Source organism: Microtus pennsylvanicus, chromosome 2 (genome assembly GCF_037038515.1).
Source record: "Microtus pennsylvanicus isolate mMicPen1 chromosome 2, mMicPen1.hap1, whole genome shotgun sequence".
NCBI classification, from domain to species: domain Eukaryota; kingdom Metazoa; phylum Chordata; class Mammalia; order Rodentia; family Cricetidae; genus Microtus; species Microtus pennsylvanicus.
In genome coordinates, this window is record NC_134580.1 from 47,541,828 (window position 1) to 47,561,222 (window position 19,395).

The following is a 19,395-nucleotide window of genomic DNA, read 5'->3' on the forward strand; positions in this document are numbered from 1 at the left end:
ACATGAAAGGTGGTGCTAACGGTGGCTGGGGCACGAGGGATGCCAACAATCTCCGTGATGGTCTAAGTTAGAAAGGCAGAACACAAACTGCATGTGCCAATGGCCTCACTAACCACTGCTAAGGACATGAGTTTTCTTCTTACAGTATTAGGATTAAATACAGGGCCTGTGTGTTCTATCTTAAGATTTATTTTTAATTTGTCTCTGTGTGTGTGGTATAGGTGTCCTCAGAGGTCCTGGAATTGGAGTTACTGGTGGTTGTGAGCACCTGATATGGGTGCTGGGAACTAAACTCCAGTCCTCTCAAGAGCAGTACATGCTCTTAACCACTGAGCTTACTCAGTGTTAAAACTATAGGATGAAATTCCAGTCCCCAGGAATTCTTTCTTAAAGGAAAAAAATTATTTATTTAATGTGCATGAGTGTTCTGCTTGCACGGATGTATGTGTACCATGCGTGTGCAATGTTCACGGAGGCCAGAAGTTGGAGCCCCTGGAGCTGGAGTTACTGGTGTGCCACTGCTCAAGACCCAGGAGTTATTTCTTCATTCAGAGATTTTTCTTTTATTTTTCTAATGATCTACAAGCAGCTGGATTACCTTCACAATTACCTAAAGATAAAAATATTTTTCAATTACATACAGAAAAGGTACATGTACAAAGATGTTTATTACTAAAAATTGTAGGCAATTTAAGCATTTAAGTTTAAGATTTATTATTTTTATTTTATGTGTATGGGTGTTGTGCCTGCATGCATTTAAGTGCACACGTGCACAGAGTGCCATAGAGGGCAATGGATCACCCCACTGTACTCTGGAACTGGAGTTACAGATGGTTTTTGCTGCTGTGTACGCATGGGTAATTGAACCTGGGTCCTCGGGAAGAACAGTCAGGGCTCTTGCCCACTGAGCTGTCTCTCTGGCCCAAACATTTAAGTTTAAATAATGTATGTCTCAACAGCAGCCGCTACAGATGATAACTATGAAGATCTCTAGCCATTCAGAAAGAGACTTGCATCATACTGTCCTAATTAATACTGAATGAGTAACAAAATGTTTTTCTCAAATAAAAACTTGCATTAACAATTCTTTTCAATGATAAAAACTGAAAATATTTACCCTAACCACATGCAATTCAGATATTCAGATTTATATTTCTTGCTTCATGTTCCCACTGAAGTTCAGAGACTCTCCCTTATCTAAATGCTCAACATGTAGCCGCTCAGATTTGGGAGGGTTCTGAGTTCTGAGCACTGTGCACTGCGCAGGGTGGCAAAGTTCACTCGGGTCCTCAGATAAGGGATTTTAGTCCCTGCTACATAAAGGTCTGTTGGGGAGCTTAGCAAACGGGAAGCCATGGTGAGGCCAAAGGTGGGCTCCAGCTGGTGCCCAGACCTGCGACTACATTGCCGGAGAGCTGCGAATCTGAGCATTGCACATACGCATTCCAACATCCGCCAACTTACAATCCTGGGTGACATGATATCCTGCTTCAAGAGTAAATAAAATGCACAATATAAACCACAGACGAGCAGTTTATATAAACCCACAGCCCGCTGGCCTCTACCTTCTCATAATGTCGCTTCTGTGATTCGAGCTCCAGCTGTTTCATTTCCAGGTCTTTGGCCGTGGCAGCAATTTCTTCATCTCTCATTTGTACCTATGGACAAATCACAAATTGTCAAGGTCCCTACGAACTCACAGCACAATTTTTCATAGATTTAATAATATTGTAATTCAGGTATTCCATTAACAGCACTCCAAAAACAGCAACCACCAGGAACTGGGTTTAAAACAGAGTAGCTGGTAACACAGTCGTACTCTCGTAATTGAGGGCTAATCTGGGTTAAGCTTGTGTTTTTAAGAAGCACGCACAGCTGCCATATGCCCACGTAGACAGACTGACTAGCAGGTGGCAGCTCTTCCCCATTACAGCAACCAGCTCCCAGTTACGGAAAACCAGCAACTGCAAGTTAGGGTAGAGAGAAACAATGCTTACTCTTATAAAAATAGTGTATTCAATTGTAAAAAACTTTAACTGACTTGGTTTCTTGTGACTTGTCTGACTGCTCTGTGCTCTGCATGGCCCGTGCTTACTGGAGCTCACTGTCCCCAAGTCTGATTACCTGGGGCTCTCAGTTGTAAGACAGGAGTTGGGTAAGGGACTCTCTATAGCATCTTCCTAAGTATTTGGCTGCCTACAGACCCAGTTATCTTTAAGGGAGAGAAGAGAATAAACGATGTGTATTTGGAAAACAAAACAACAAAACCACAACCAATCAGCTTTCCAACTGTCAATTCCCATTCATTCATTCAGCGAACATGTAAGGACTGTATGGCTGCGATCTTGGTCACTACCAAATGCCTGCTGACTAAAGCGCATGCTATTAAATACTCAAGAGAAGAAGCAGTAAAAATAAGGATACCGTGGGATGCAAAGACACACACTCAAGGAGTAAAATAAACTGTGCAACTGACCTCGAGGAAGTTACGGGAAAAGCACTAGCTAAGGGGAGGTCTGAGCATGAAGCCGGATCCTGGCAGCAGAGGGGAAGAAGTGTGTGGAAGGAGAGCACCACTCTCTGTGGAGGGCCCAGTCATCGACTATGAATTTTCAGAGATACAAACAGCTCTACAAGAAGATCACACGAGACTATGCGTAGATGTCCACAGCCCCTGCTGGAGCTGGGGCAGACTCAGAGCACAGCACAGGAACAGGCAGCCAGAAGGGCATGCAGGGTCTCCCCGCTGCTGCTTAGAAGAATCAGGACACCTCACTGTATGTCAAGAGGATTTGGGATAAAGACATCAGAGTTTTGAGCATGGACCACTTTTGGGAAAGAATATATGCTTTTTATTAAGAATACAAAGCTATTAATTTGATTCACTGGATGAAGTAATTTAAAAGAACTGCAGAGTGTAAAAGCCAACTAAAATTAATTAGCCCTAAACAAAACAAGAAGTATTAAATTAAATGTTTTACAAGACATATTTTATTAAAACTAGGTTTTAAGTTTCCAAGATTAATGTATAAATTGAATACAATCCTAATGAGAAGAATTTCAGTTGAAGGGAGAAAGGACTCAAAAAGATGGGATTCTCAGTTTGGAATGTAAGTATTTCAGAAGAACAAGGAGTGAGGACGAGGCCAGGCTAAAGAGTCACAGCTGCTGTCACCCAGTGTGCTGCTGGACAGACACAAAGCAAGTGAAGACTGAGGAGACAGGCAAGTCTATGAGTAACAATGTTACCCAGCACGTGGGCGCTAACAACAAACGGTGCTGGGGCAATGGCATGCTGTCTAGGTCCCTAACTCACTCCTGACAGTCAATGTTCAGATACACCTGCAAGCCTTTTTTCTACAAAGTAACAGAGGGTAAATATTTTAGGCTTTGAGTGTCACAAGGTTTTTGATACAACTACCCACTTTGCGAATAATTTTAAAATTAAGATACTATTAAAAACAAATGACACTATTAACATTTTTAAGAGGCAAGGGTAAAAGCCAGCTGAAGATACTTACAACAGAAAAGGGCTATAGCCCAGCCATACACTGCAGGGCATACACAGCTATGTGAGACTGTTGTGCAAAACACAAGCTGCAAAGGCGAATGAACGCAGGCTGCCGTCTATCTGGTTAGAAATGTCACGGTTAATGGGGAGACATTTCATCTGCAGAGACTAACCTGGGTTTTGTTTTTAGAAAATGGTTAATTACAGTCTTTTCCTGTGTTTCTAAAGGTAGAGGAGTAGTTATATTTTCTTATGTTTATATAAATTTCATTTGCCTTCTATTTTTGTGCCATGTTTTTAAAGACTGTTTAACATCTTTCCATGTTGTCTTTATGTATCAGCTCTCTTCACTGTGGATGTATTCACTGGTGAGTTCGCCATGGTGAATCACTTTTACACACGTAACACACCCACACCCCAGACAGCTCAGCTGTAGAGATGAGGAAGCACAGGAAGTCAGCTCTCTAGCTCCAGATGTTCTGGACTGGAATTCTTTCTGTATTGATCACATGTGAATTTTCATAATAGAGAAGAATATCTCCCCCAGCTCACAATCAACACCTGACAGGCTTTTACTTCTAAACAAACAGTCATTAAATTGACTAATTTCTTGGCATAAGGATAGCTGAGCCAGGCAGTGGTGGTGCATATCTTTAATCCCAGCACCTGGGAAGCAGAGGCAGGTGGATCTCTGTGAGTTCGAGGCCATCTACAAAGCGACTTCCAGAGTCGCAGGACAGCCAGGACTGTTACACAGAGAAGCCTTGTCTTGAGGATCACCCCCGAAGGATAGATGAACGTAAAAGTAAACAGAACTGGAGGAGCTGTTTTAGTACTGTCATGGACTCTAGCACCATCACATAATTTGAAGGTGCTCGTTCCATGAGGCTACAGGGAGATCTTGAGTAAGATTAAAGCTGATGAACCTTTCTCTCAATTTCGTCCTCCAGCCGGCGCAGCTCCATCTCACGCTGATCCTGCTGAAGCTTGAGAAAGCGTCTCCTAGCAGCATCCTGTAAGCGCATTTCCTTCATCTTCAGCTCTCTTTTCGCAGCAGCCAGCCTGAAAGACAAACTGTATCAAAGCACTCTCCAACACACCTTTGATTTTTTTTTTACCACTGTGCTATTTGGATACATTTTGTCCACTATAACACAACTGTGCTTACAAGAAACAAAGCCAGTACTCAAGAGGGTCATGGTGAGGGCAACTGGCCATCCTTTCAACTTTACCTTCCAACATTCTACCTGTGAGCTACTTTCCCAGCGCCCTGATGGAATCCAGGGCCCTCTTACATGCAAGGCCAGTGTTCTAACAGCAAGCTGCAGCCAAATGCTATCACATCGTTTCAGTACAAGTGATACTCTTCAACTAGAGGATCACTGCAAAACCACTACAATGGCGTCAAGCAGGGTACCCACACCCTTTGTAATTTTAGTGGAGGTCATCAGTTCTGCAATTGCTCTAAATCACCAGGAGAAATAAGACTCAACAAACACGGGGAGAAGTGTGTGTGAGGTACACACCTGTTTCCCCAGTACTAGGGAAACCTGGGCAAGAGATTTCCACCTTTGCCAAAGTGTAAAAGTTTCAAACCTTGTTTTATGTATACGAGTGTTTGCCTGCATGCATGTATGTGCACCACATGCACGCCTGGAGCCTGTAGAAGTCATAAGAAGCATTGGACTCTTAGGAGCTGAAGTTACAGATGGTTGTGAATGCCTTATGGGTGCTGGGAACCAAACCCAGGTTCTCTATAAGAGCAGCAAATGCTCTTAACCACTGAGTCATCTCTCCAGCTTCTTGTCAAAGATCTCATTTGTTTGCTGGCTTTGAGACAGGGTCTCACTGCGCAACCTTGGTTGTCCCAGCTATCTTTGAACTCAAGAGATCCACATGCCTCTGTCTCATAAATGGTGGTATTAAAAACATGCACCACCACAGGTTCTAAATGCATAAGTAGATAAGCGATTTATGTTTCAATTTGTTTGGATCATATAGTTATGGTTAAACATAATTTTAAAAATTACATTGTGCTGTGTGGTAGTGACACAAACCTTTAATCCAAGCACTTGTGAGGCAGATGCAGGTGGATCTCTGTGACTTCGAGGTCAGCCTGGTCTACCCTGTCTCAAAAAATAATCAAAAAACTCCAAAAATTACGTTGCACCAAAAGTGATTTTCCAATACTCCAATACAAAGCATTTCTGCCTAACATAGAATGATTTTTTTTTAAAAAAAAAAAAAGAGAGAGAGAGAAAGTCTCACTCTGTAGCCCAGGCGGGTCTGGAACTTCACTATGAAGCCCAGACTAACCTTAAACTGGCAATCCTCCTGCCTCAGCCTCCCTGGGTGTTAGGATGACTGGTCATGCCTGACTTAGAGTGAACACTGCTAAGTAAGATTTTCAAAATACATTAGAGCTTATATTACATCTAAAAATTCATGCAGGGGCCAGATTCAACACTGCTTTAGAATTAATTTTACTACATAAAGTTTAGGTGGCATATGCACTTTTTATTACCTTACATATTTGCTTAATGGAAATTACACTGGGTAACTTTACAAACAGTGTTCTATGTAAGAAAGGCAAGGGAACAGAACTTATCTGACTCCTGTCCTCAGTTTCCCATAGCAGTGGATTATACCCATGTCCTGGATCATGTGGATGCACCCGTGTTCCTGCTGGGTCACGAGGACTGCACCCGTGTTCCTGCTGGGTCACGAGGACTGCACCCGTGTCCTGGGTCACGAGGACTGCACCCGTGTCCCTGCTGGGTCACGAGGACTGCACCCGTGTCCTGGGTCACGAGGACTGCATCCGTGTCCTGGGTCACGAGGACTGCACCCGTGTCCCTGCTGGGTCACGAGGACTGCACCCGTGTCCTGGGTCACGAGGACTGCACCTGTATCCCTGCTGGGTCACGAGGACTGCACCTGTGTCCCTGCTGGGTCACGAGGACTGCACCCGTGTCCCTGCTGGGTCACGAGGACTACACCTGTGTCCCTGCTGGGTCACGAGGACTGCACCCGTGTCCCTGCTGGGTCACGAGGACTGCACCCGTGTCCCTGCTGGGTCACGAGGACTGCACCCGTGTCCCTGCTGGGTCACGAGGACTGCACCCGTGTCCCTGCTGGGTCACGAGGACTACACCTGTGTCCCTGCTGGGTCACGAGGACTGCACCCGTGTCCTGGGTCACGAGGACTGCATCCGTGTCCTGGGTCACGAGGACTGCACCTGTATCCCTGCTGGGTCACGAGGACTGCACCCGTGTCCCTGCTGGGTCACGAGGACTGCACCCGTGTCCTGGGTCACGAGGACTGCACCCGTGTCCCTGCTGGGTCACGAGGACTGCACCCGTGTTCCTGCTGGGTCACTAGGACTGCACCCGTGTCCTGGGTCACGAGGACTGCACCTGTATCCCTGCTGGGTCACGAGGACTGCACCTGTGTCCTGGGTCACTAGGACTGCACCTGTGTCCCTGCTGGGTCACGAGGACTGCACCCGTGTCCCTGCTGGGTCACGAGGACTACACCTGTGTCCCTGCTGGGTCACGAGGACTGCACCTGTGTCCTGGGTCACGAGGACTGCACCCGTGTCCCTGCTGGGTCACGAGGACTACACCTGTGTCCCTGCTGGGTCACGAGGACTGCACCTGTGTCCTGGGTCACGAGGACTGCACCCGTGTCCCTGCTGGGTCACGAGGACTGCACCCGTGTCCCTGCTGGGTCACGAGGACTGCACCCGTGTCCCTGCTGGGTCACTAGACTGCACCCGTGTCCCTGCTGGGTCACTAGGACTGCACCCGTGTCCCTGCTGGGTCACGAGGACTGCACCCGTGTCCCTGCTGGGTCACGAGGACTACACCCGTGTCCTGGGTCACGAGGACTGCACCCGTGTCCCTGCTGGGTCACGAGGACTGCACCCGTGTCCCTGCTGGGTCACTAGACTGCACCCGTGTCCCTGCTGGGTCACGAGGACTGCACCCGTGTCCCTGCTGGGTCACGAGGACTGCACCCGTGTCCCTGCTGGGTCACGAGGACTGCACCCGTGTCCCTGCTGGGTCACGAGGACTGCACCCGTGTCCCTGCTGGGTCACGAGGACTGCACCTGTGTCCTGGGTCACGAGGACTGCACCTATGTCCTGGGTCACGAGGACTGCACCTGTGTCCTGGGTCACGAGGACTGCACCCGTGTCCTGGGTCACGAGGACTGCACCTATGTCCTGGGTCACGAGGACTGCACCTGTGTCCTGGGTCACTAGGACTGCACCTGTGTCCTGGGTCACGAGGACTGCACCCGTGTCCTGGGTCACGAGGACTGCACCTGTGTCCTGGGTCACTAGGACTGCACCTGTGTCCCTGCTGGGTCACGAGGACTGCACCTGTGTCCTGGGTCACGAGGACTGCACCCGTGTCCTGGGTCACGAGGACTGCACCTGTGTCCTGGGTCACGAGGACTGCACCTGTGTTCCTGCTGGGTCACGAGGACTACACCTGTGTCCTGGGTCACGAGGACTACACCTGTGTCCTGGGTCACGAGGACTACACCTGTGTCCTGGGTCACGAGGACTGCACCTGTGTCCTGGGTCACGAGGACTGCACCTGTGTCCTGGGTCACGAGGACTGCACCTGTGTCCCTGCTGGGTCACGAGGACTGCACCTGTGTCCTGGGTCACGAGGACTGCACCCGTGTCCTGGGTCACGAGGACTGCACCTGTGTCCTGGGTCACGAGGACTGCACCTGTGTTCCTGCTGGGTCACGAGGACTACACCTGTGTCCTGGGTCACGAGGACTACACCTGTGTCCTGGGTCACGAGGACTACACCTGTGTCCTGGGTCACGAGGACTGCACCTGTGTCCTGGGTCACGAGGACTGCACCTGTGTCCTGGGTCACGAGGACTGCACCTGTGTCCCTGCTGGGTCATAAGGACTGCACCTGTGTCCTGGGTCACGAGGACTGCACCTGTGTCCCTGCTGGGTCATAAGGACTGCACCTGTGTCCTGGGTCACGAGGACTGCACCTGTGTCCCTGCTGGGTCATAAGGACTGCACCTGTGTCCTGGGTCACGAGGACTGCACCTGTGTCCCTGCTGGGTCATAAGGACTGCACCTGTGTCCTGGGTCACGAGGACTGCACCTGTGTCCCTGCTGGGTCACGAGGACTGCACCTGTGTCCTGGGTCACGAGGACTGCACCTGTGTCCTGGGTCACGAGGACTGCACCTGTGTCTCTGCTGGACCATTTTCTCTTCCTCCTGCAGAAGCATCTTTCTTCTCGTCTCCTCAGCTCTACGAAGCAGCTCCTGCTTCTGGTACCAAGCCTCATCCTCAGCTCTCTGTTCATCGATTTCAGCTTGCATATTTTCAACTGTCTGCCTGAAGTAGACAATATTTATTATTATAAAAATACAAACAAGAAAGTGAAGTAATTTAATTCAAAACAACCAAGATATAAAACGTAGGACCTGCTGAAAGTCCACTATGTGGTTTTATTTTCAGATACAGGAGGAATTGGGCATCTTTGAAGACACCTCTAGCCTTTGAATTTGGATTTTATGCACATACTTTAGAATTCAAATTGACTTCTCATTAAAAGCTTTTACTTGGAGTTGGAGAAAAGGCTCGGAGGTTGAGATTGTGTGCTGTTCTTGCAGAGGACCAGGTTCAATTTCTAGCACCCACAATCACCTGTAACTCCAGGGGACCTGCCATCCTCTGGTCTCAATGGGCACCCACACACACACAGTGCCCACAAACCCATGCAGGGACACATACATACACATAAATAAAAATAACCTGAAGAAAAAAGTCTTTCTTATTTACAATGTTTGGTTTATATCAAGAATAATTACATGATTACCTCTCTCTCAAGAAATCCAATTCATCATTCCTGATTCTTTCTCGTTCCCGTGTCTGATAGTCCACAATAAACTTTGGATATTGATTAAATATGGGATATTGCCCTTTGGTCAATGCAACAAAAGCATCCAGCATGCTTCTTGGATGAATATCAGCAGGCGTAGTCTCCATGAGACGATAAACTTCTCTAATTACAACATTTATGTCCAGGTTATTCCGATGGTGAAAAAAATACTGTAAGAAAACTTGATGTTTAAATCAGAGTTTACGCAGTAAAGCTAACTACCACTCGGAAGTAGTAAAAACGAGGACACCATGAGATGCACAGACACACATTCAAAGGGGCAAGAGAAACAGAGCAATTGATCTTAAGAAGACTGGGGGAAACACTAGCTGGGTGAGGCCAGCTTTGAAGCCAGAGTTCTGGGAGCACAGAGAGAGGGAAGGGGAGGCTCTCTGGCACTGTGTAACAGTTTAGGCTAGTGCAGAATTTGCTACAAAGTCCAAACTAGCCTCAAACTTGTGACCCTCCTGCCTCAGCCTCCTAGTGCTGCTATCACGGGCCTCAGGCCTATAATTCCAGCACTAGGAAGCAAAGGCTGAGGACTGCTGTGAGTCCCAGGCTAGCCTATGCTACAGACTGAGTTTGAGCCAGCCTGGGCTACATAACAAGCCATTGTCTCAATAATCCGAAACTGGCTGCACACAGTAAAACTCTCAAGTTCTACCTATACACATTTCCAGACAAATACAGACCAAAGGAGCCACGCATGAGATCATTCAAAGAACAAGCAACAATCAAGCGTTAAATGCTCTTTACAAAGGAGAAAACAGCACAGTTATAACCTGCTTGTCAATAATCATGAGGTCAGGGATGTGGTCCAGCATTTTATCTATTATATTTCCACCACCTAACATCAATGCCTCACCCTGTAGGCTCTCACTAAAGAAATGTACTTCTTAGCATAAGCAAATGAGATTTGAGAACTTCTTGTTTGGGGTTTGCTGTTGACTCGGTGGGTGATGGGACGGAACCCAGGGCCTTGTGTGTGCTAGGCAAGCACTCCACCGTTGGCCATATTTCCAGCCTAGAGAACCTTCTCCATGGACGGGTATTTACCTCAATATCATCCTTAAGAGTAGAGTTGAGCAAAGGTGCTCTAGAGCAGGTATTGTAGGCCACCACGGCCATCAGGAGGAAGGAAGGGTGATTGGAGAAGACATTATCGAACAAACGGAGCCATTCCTCTCTTGTCAGCACTTCTGAGAACACAGTTTCAAGGAGAGGCCAGGCATACAGCTAAAGCAAACAAGAAACGGTGGATATCACACTGATAATCTAAGAGTCAAAAGAGTCAATGGAAATTTAAATTATGCAGTAAATATATTCAGTGTTTAATTATGAAAAGAACTTAAGAACTTTGTGAATTTGGGCAACAGGTCTGCTTTACCCCAGGCTAGAGATCAACCCAGGGCCTTGTGCACACAAGGCGAGTGCTCAACCACTGAACTGCACCCTCAGCAACTATCTGGACTCTCTTCATAGACTTTCAGGAAGACAACTCAATAAAGAAGAATGGCAAATTGTTAAAAATACAGACTGCAGCTGGACAGCTCAGCAGGCACAGTTGTTGGCCATCAAGCTAGATAACCCAATAAGTCCTACATACATGCTCACAAATGTGTACACACACACACACACGCACACACATACACACACAAATAAATTAATCTAAAAATAAAAATTACAAAGTAGAATATATCTTTCATTATTCATTGGGGGAAATACTGCAAAGTCAATTCTGGCTCTCACAATAAAGATGTCATTCTAAAGTCCTTCTGTTTCTTACCTGGGAAGTTACATCTCGCTCTATAAAGTGCTGCAGCAGTTCCTTGTCATGAAATGCCAAAACATTTTCTATCATGCTAAGAATATTGATGGGAGGGTTAGGAAAGTACTCAAACCAATGTTGACACCAATTGACTACAAAGGAAAAAAATAATCAGAAATTTTGTCTTTAAATACTATTATGTATTATAAAAGAATTTTTTGAGACAGTCTCACCATGTGTGTGTATCTATGAATGTATGCATGTATGTATTCATATTCCCAGGCTAGTCTCAAACTTCTGATGCTCCTGTCTCAGCCAACCTAATGTTGGGATTACAGGCATCGGCACTGGAACTTTTTATCTCTAGTTCTGTGCTATTCACTCATTCATTTAGTTAGTTATAGGTTCTAAGGCAGGCCTTGCACTTGTGGTCCACCTGCCCCAGCCTCTGGATCACAGCCCTGTTCCACCAGCCCCAATGAAATAATTTTTTAAAATTTTGCTCTTCAATATGCTCATGAATAAAGAAGAGATAATATCTTTTTAGTTTCTAGAACATGAAACTCCATGGTGTTAATATAGTAACTTAGGCATAAAGAGAATTTGCCAATTTCTTCAGAGCAGTCGTTGAAAATGTGTCAATAAAAACACGTGTGTACACACACACACACACTTCTAAACCATTCCTAATCCAACATGTTGGGCCTTCTGTTTCCTGCTGACTCTTGTATTTTCTGTCTTTGATTAACAAAGGGCTATGTGTTTGGTTTACCCTTACTGTCAACTTGACAGGACTTAAAATCACTCAGGAGACAAACTTCTGGGCATGTCTGTGAGGACATCTCCAGAGAGGTCTCGATGAGACGAGGAGAGCCATCAGTACCGTGGCTCTGCTCCATGACGGGGCCCCAGGAGGCACAGGGGAGAGCGTGTGATGCTCGGCACCAGTGGGTACTTCCTGCTGTGGCCTGTGGACGCTGCTGCTGTGACTCCCCTCCCACGATGGACCATGAGCCGTCAGCGATTTAAGCTGTGTTCCTTGATGTTATGACCGCCCATCTCAAACCAACAGCAGAGGTTTCGATAGCAGAGCGCTATACTGTCTATAAGGGCTTTCTAATTCTAGAACTCTATTACTTCATTTATTGCCATACATTGAAATCTGAGCTAATAATTGAGCCAGAAACAAGATCTTGCCAAGGTTTCCACCTCTTTAACTGCTGCTGTGGGAATGACACATGCAGTGAATTACTGGAGCAGACTGCCCTGACCAGCCTGAGAACGTGAGTCCTCTGTGCCTCGGTCTCATCTCTAGAAAGGGGATAGCCTTAGCCATTGCACAGGTGGCTATGAGGGGAAAATGAGCAAACAAAAGTCCAACATCGAGAACAACGCATCATACAAACTGCTCGACTTTAGGAGCCTCAGATGTGGGGCGAGGGCAGCAGCCAGCACCTGGGCACTAACCAGCAGGCCCTGGGTGCAAAGGGCTCCAGCGAACAGCGGTTCTCTGAAAACAACCAATCCCCACCTAGAGCGAGACCTGCTTCTTTCTAACCGAGTCCAGCCTGCAACAAAAGTGTCTAAAAACCCCAGCTCTCCACGTATAAGTGACTGATGTGTTTACTTCTGCTCTCAACTTGACTGTTTCATACTTGACTCAAAAATAAAGAGCTCTAGGTTCCCAAAGGGGGGCAAAGGTGCCAAGACACCAGGGAGGTTTGGTTCTGCAGTCATGAAGTACTTACTTATGAGAGTAGCAACGACTTCAAAACAGATGAGCTGATTGTTCTGGAATAATTTTACAAATGGAAAAGCCAAGAGTGGAAGATACGGTGTGTCACTGAAGATCGTAGACCAGTGAGCTAACGCAGAGAGGGTTCTGGAAATGAGAAAAGGAAATAAAAACTAGAAAGGGATAGCATTATTAAAAATGTCTGGGTAACTGATTGGATTTGGTGGAGACTTTCTCTCTTCTCCCCATCAGACAGTTCCCCTCTTCAGAAGCACTGGGTGGCGGCAAAGCACACCTTGATTCCAGCAATGGAGAGGCAGAAGCAGGCAGATCTCTGGGAATTCAAAGCCAGCCTGGTCTACACTGTCAAGTCCAGGCCAGCCAGGGATACAAGGTGAAACTGCATCAAAACCAAACCAAAACCCAGAACCCAATCTGCCCTTATCACCAACAAAAGAACTTAACCCCATACAAATGGTGGTAGGTATTACATAAATATGTGTTCTGTGCCTGAAGTTTTCAGTTAATATTTGAAACATTTACATCAGTATGTGTAGCATAAATATCTTCATGATGTTTTTCTCGGTGCCTATGAGAGCTTTGTGCTGAGGAATCTCATTTATTTAAATAAGGTTCCTGTCATTGGGCCTTAGGGTCTTTCTGCTTTTCTAAACAATGCTGCACTGAGTACCATTACAGATGCCTCCTTCTTCAAGAGGGTAACAGGCGGGTAAGCACAGAAGATATGCACAGCTGTAATTTCAGCAGCCACCGCCACACAGCCCTCCACGAATGTCTGTATACTCTGCCGCTGACACCGTGAAGGGATCTCTGTTTTCTCAAGGCTCCTCACAGTCTTGTCAACATTGTGTGATGGATATTCTTGGTTGTCAACTTGGCTATATCTGGAATAACTGAAATGGGACTGGCTGGGCACAGCTGCGAGGGATTTTTTCTAATTAATTCATTTGAAGTGGGACAACCCACTCTTAATCTCTGAGGTGGGCAGATCCACCTTTGACCTGGGCCCCACCTTTGGCTTCAGTGTATGTAAAGAACAAGGAAGAAGGAAGCGTGTTCTCTTTGTCTGCTTGCCTTCACTCCCGCTGGCAAGCCCGTTCTTTCATTGGCATTAGCCTTTAAGACTCTGGCGCATACTGAAGATCAGCTAAGAATCCAGCCTTGTGGGGGTTTTGGGGACTGAACTCAGATCCTTGAGTAAGTGCTTTATGAACTGAGCCATTTCCCCAACCCCTGGAAATTTTTCTTTATAGAAATTTCCCACAGAATAAAAGAGAAGGAATGACAGAGCTAGATAGTCAGTGTTTTGCTAGTCTCTGGGACACGATAGATCTAGAAGATGATCACCAATGACCAGTACCACCTTCAAGAGAGAAACGACCAGGGACTATAAGTCTCCTAACAGAAGCACACAAACCACCTATAATGTCTCCCAGTAAACCCAATTGGAGAAAATTAATACCCTAACTTTCTCTCCCCTCCCCCCTTCAAGACAGGGTTTCTCTGTAGCTTTGGAGCCTGTCCTGGAACTGACGAGTGCTGGGATTAAAGGCGTGCACCACCACAGCCTGGCAATGTCCACCTCTTGTCAGGACCTTTCATGCATGATCAGTGGTGAGTACATCGTGGATAAAGAGAAATAGGGCAAACACTAGGAAGGCAATAAACCACCAAATCCAGAAAATCTGTGGTAGAGTATGTAAGGTAATTCCTGGTTCTTCACCAAATACATTGCCAAGCAAATAAAGAGAATCTGTAGATTAAAAGAGGCTCCAGGGGGTCTGTGTGGTGGCACATGCCCAGACTCCCAGCTCTCATGAGGTAGGAGGGCTAAAGTTCCAGCACAGCTTAGGATACACAGACACTGCTTCCAAAAAGCCAAATAAATAATAAAATAGAAAAATAAAAGAGACTTCAAGGAGGTGGGGTCAATCAAACATTGTATGTGTAACTTGTTTGAATTCAGATTTGAACAAGTTTACCATAAACTTCCCACATCAATCAGTAGTGGGGACGCTAATTGGGTATGTGGGTACAGGAGTGAGCCTTCTTGTCGATGACAATAGCAGTGCGCATGCTCAGGTTAGAGGACCGGCATCTCCAGCCTTGAAAGGCACACATGTGCATGCATGTCCAGGGAGGCAGCAGAGCGGCTGCTGTGGAGAGGGAGGAACACTGCAGTGAGGGGTCCACGGCAGCTGCTGAAGCTAGCGAGGGCACAGCTGCTCCTTATGGGGACCTACTTTTACATAAGCTTGCGGTTTCTCATCAGAAACACGTAACACTGAAGAAAGGTCTTGGATTTTAGAAACCAGGAGCAACTCCAGCTCTAACAAAAGTGACAGAATCACATTACCCAATCTCTCTAGGCCTTAGTTTCTTTACCTGTAACATAAATTAAATCCACATTTACCTAGCAATGAAGATGCTTGTGAAGACGCTTAGCCTTGTGATGTGCACAATGCCACCTACAAAGTCCACCCTTGAAAACTGTGCAATACAGTGACTGAAAAGCAACCTCCCAATGTTTTACGTAAGCTTCCAGCTTTGTGCTCCACCCCATGCAGGGGTGGGCTGCAGCTGGATGTAGGGCTTACAACTAGCATTTACCACGTGTCTACTACAAATTAGATGCTGCTATAAACATCCCGAGTGACACGCTCTTCAAACACCCCAATAATCTCAGTATTGGGGTGATTAGCTCCCATTTCATTTCCTGCCAAAAATGTAAGGATGGGGGAGGAAAGACATATCCTTTATCAGTTATTAAATGATGGAATAAAGAGTCCACTCTAGGTCTTCTGTCTTAAACCCCAAGCTCTTTCCACTACTTTGCACTGTTCCTTTAGATTACCGGAGAGAGTATGATTTTCTGGTACATAGCACAAACTAACATCCATACATGATGTGTGTATGTTTTGTTTTTAAAACAGTCCTACATACCAGACAAGAACCAAGCGATACTTTGTAAGAAGGGGATTTGGAAAATGCGCAGTTCCTGGGTCCCATCCCCATGCACGGCTGCAGTGCGCTGAGCGTACCTCTGCAATACTCTCAGGAGCTTTCTACTTTTGATGGGGTATTTCTTCTGAAGGTTGAGATAAGCCACATGAGTCCCCTTATCCACCAGGCTACTAAATGCAGTATGATTTTCAGGCAGTTGTAGTAAAGAACGCCAAATAAACATTCTGAAACAAAAATTTAATTTTAAATAAATAAAAAAACCCTGCTTTGAATAAAACTGACTTAGAATGAAAGAATCCGAGTTTTACCTGTATTTTGTTGGATATTCCCCATAGCCTTTCAATAAGATTTGCAAACGTTTTTTATTTAATCCTTCGGACAATTCATTCTACAAAAAGATTGCATCGGTAAGTGACAGCTGTGAAACAGAAAAAATGGCGGTCATCTAGTCCACAGCGACTGCCAGACTTCAGAACACAACATGGCAGTCTGGTCCACAGTGACTGCCAGTCTTCAGAACACAACATGGCAGTCTGGTCCACAGTGACCGCCAGACTTCAGAACACAACATGGCAGTCTGGTCCACAGTGACCGCCAGACTTCAGAACACAACATGGCAGTCTGGTCCACAGTGACCGCCAGACTTCAGAACACAGGCACAGGACAGGCAGGGGGCACATGCTGGCAACTTAGCACTCAGAGAGTGGGCGCAGGGTCACGAGTTTGAAGCCAGCCTGAGCTACAGGGAAGCTCCTCTTTCAAACAACCCAACAGAACTAAACATAATATACAGTATTATGAAATATACAGAAATATTCATGTCCCTAGACCTTCCATCCATGCTTCCTCTCTCCCACCTCCCCAGTGTAGCCATACAAAGCATATGACAGTTACTCATATTGCCCCTCTAACAAAGCACCAAAAAGGAAGACACCAACCAACACACCTGGAATCTGCTTTATACATTCTTTCATACATGTAAGTTTTATAATTGAAATGCTTATAAAAATTATTTAAATTAATGTGAAAAATACCAAGTGTTGCTGAAGAGATGGGATAACTAGAACTCTCTCTCTACTGTGTTAGGAATATGAATTACTTCAACGGCTTAGGAAAACTGGCAGTATTTACTAAACAAACCTATGGTACATCAAGAAACTAAGGTATGAGGCAGAACACATACTTAGTACATATGTCTAATGCAAAGGTCTCTCCACCCTCCCCAGCAAGGAGAGTATTATCACTGAGGCAAAGGACAAAGTCTAGAAGGGAGTGGTAACGTCCATTCTTTAATGTGGGTACTGGTAGCCTGGGTGTATTCAGTTGCTGAAAATTTACTATGTACTTTGCATGTGCATTTTACTGTCAATAAAAAAGTTCCTTGAAGATAATGTTAAACATTTCTATGAAGATTTATATTTTCTTTCTATTTCAAAATAATATATATGCTTTGTAGATAAAACAGTTAAAAAAGAACAGGAAAACCATTTGAGAAAAGAACATGGGGCAATAAGATGCTCAGTGTTTTGGCAAAAGTGCTTGCTACATGAGCTTGGTGACCTGAGTCTGACCCTTGGAACTCACAGTGGAAGGGAAGAACACACTTGAAAGTTGTCCTGATCTCAACGAGTTCACATTCGTGTGCACATACATACACTTAATTTTAAAAAACAAAACGTTTTGAACTTTCTCCCAGAGTGATCCTACTATTGGCTGTGCAGTGACAGACTCTAGAGGGGCCGTGTAAAAAGCATACTTCCTGTTTTTCCCGTTATAACCTTTACAGCAGCACTAATAAAAATACAACACGAGTCACAAATAGCATCTAAAATTTTCTAACAAGAGCATTAATAAAAGTAGAGAGAAACAGGACAAAAATCAATTTCATAATATAACTTATTTAACCCAACATAACCCACTTTAACACATAATCAATATAAAGTCAATTCACAAGATATTTTACATTCCAGGCTTTCCTACTTTCTTACTGCATGTGTTTTACACCTAAAGCATCTTTTAGAAACATTTATTTACTTAGCACGCGCATATGTGAAGATGCGAGTGCATTCCACAACATAGGTGAAGATCAAAGGACGATTGCCAGAGGTGGTTTTCTCTTTCTATTGTGTGGGTTCCAAAGATGGAACCCAGTTGTTAGTTAGGGTTTGTTGTGTTTTGTTTTTAGATAACATCTCACTATGTAACTCAGGATCCTGCGTCTACCTTGTAAGTGCTGGAATTGCAGGTGTGTGCCACCGTGGTAGGCTGCTATAGCACATCTCCACTCAGATTACCACAGCTCCATTATCACCAGCCACACACCAGCCCTGAAATCACGAGCTGAGCCCACAGCAGGGTCACAGTAGGCTGGAGTCGAATTATAATGAATTCTTACCTCTTTGTTTTCTACGTTACCCTCCAGGTCTTGCTTGAGTATTCTCGTTTGAATTCTGCTCTCTTTAGATCTTGCTGGCCGCTGTACTCTTCCTGACACCATTTTCATCTTAAGATTACTGGAACTCAGTGTATTATTAGGCAAATCCTCAATCACTTTGACTAAGGGAGGAGGTGGCTGAAGAGGAGGAAAAAAAAGGCTCATGTATTTATGTACCTATACGTATCTGCCACAGGGGGTATCCTTGGAAAGTAGGCCTATTAATATATAGTTCATCAACTTTACTTGAATAGCACGCTTTAATTTGTATACAGCATATGTCTGCCAAATTCCTTTAAGAATAAATAAATATACATGATTAACACCAGTAAGTAGAATTTATTTTAAAAAGGTGTCTTGAAAGAGCATGATGCCAAACCACTTTCTACTTGCACGATAGAACCGGCACATGACGATGACACAGAGAAGGCAGGGTTAGACACATGTCCTGGGAGGATGCAGAGGACAGCATCCTAACAGGCTCAGGGCTCAGGTGCAAATCCTGAGGGAGCACTGGGTCCCCTGCACTGCGTGAGGTCAAAAACTGTGGTCTGCACAGCGACGGCTGTTGGTCCCTTAATGCATCAACTGCTTAAGAGGGCAGCTAGGCAAGACCACTCAGAACCCAACGGCTCATTTTTTGGGGGCTCTCGAGTGGGAAAATCTTACAATCAACTTACTCAAACTGAAATGACTCACTAGAACATTTTCTTCATAAATGGCACTCCTTTTGAAATCAGATGATCTTCCTTATTCAAAGGAAATGAGCAAAAAGGTCACACAGGCCAAGTTCTAAAGTGCCCCCTTCCATGATGTAATTCTTCATCTTGGGGTAGCATCAAAATGATTGACCAAATTATGGTCATCTTTAATATTGCTGAACTGTTCTTTCTTTAGTTTCAGTTCATTCTAAGTTTTTATTAAGCCTCTATTCTGAAATTATTTCCTCTGCTGGGGCCTCCTCCTTGGCTCTAAGCACAATCTCCCCAAGGCTAGAGCTGGACATGGGACTGAATTCGACTCCTCTCTGTAAT

General features: G+C 45.4%; 1 protein-coding gene across 4 annotated transcripts in view; it reads right to left on the reverse strand.

Annotated features, from left to right (window-relative positions):
* Tbc1d31 (TBC1 domain family member 31) overlaps positions 1-19,395 on the reverse strand; it is a 47,475-nt gene that overhangs the window by 7,732 nt on the left and 20,348 nt on the right. For all 4 annotated transcript variants that reach the window (XM_075960986.1, XM_075960987.1, XM_075960989.1 and 1 more), the window contains exons 8-17: positions 18,323-18,499; positions 16,236-16,315; positions 16,005-16,151; positions 12,956-13,089; positions 11,226-11,359; positions 10,496-10,675; positions 9,377-9,609; positions 8,740-8,892; positions 4,438-4,573; positions 1,566-1,658 (exon numbers count right to left, since the gene is read on the reverse strand). In XM_075960986.1, the coding sequence (XP_075817101.1) occupies positions 1,566-1,658; positions 4,438-4,573; positions 8,740-8,892; positions 9,377-9,609; positions 10,496-10,675; positions 11,226-11,359; positions 12,956-13,089; positions 16,005-16,151; positions 16,236-16,315; positions 18,323-18,499 (1,467 nt within the window). The remainder of the gene's footprint in view (positions 1-1,565; positions 1,659-4,437; positions 4,574-8,739; positions 8,893-9,376; positions 9,610-10,495; positions 10,676-11,225; positions 11,360-12,955; positions 13,090-16,004; positions 16,152-16,235; positions 16,316-18,322; positions 18,500-19,395) is intronic.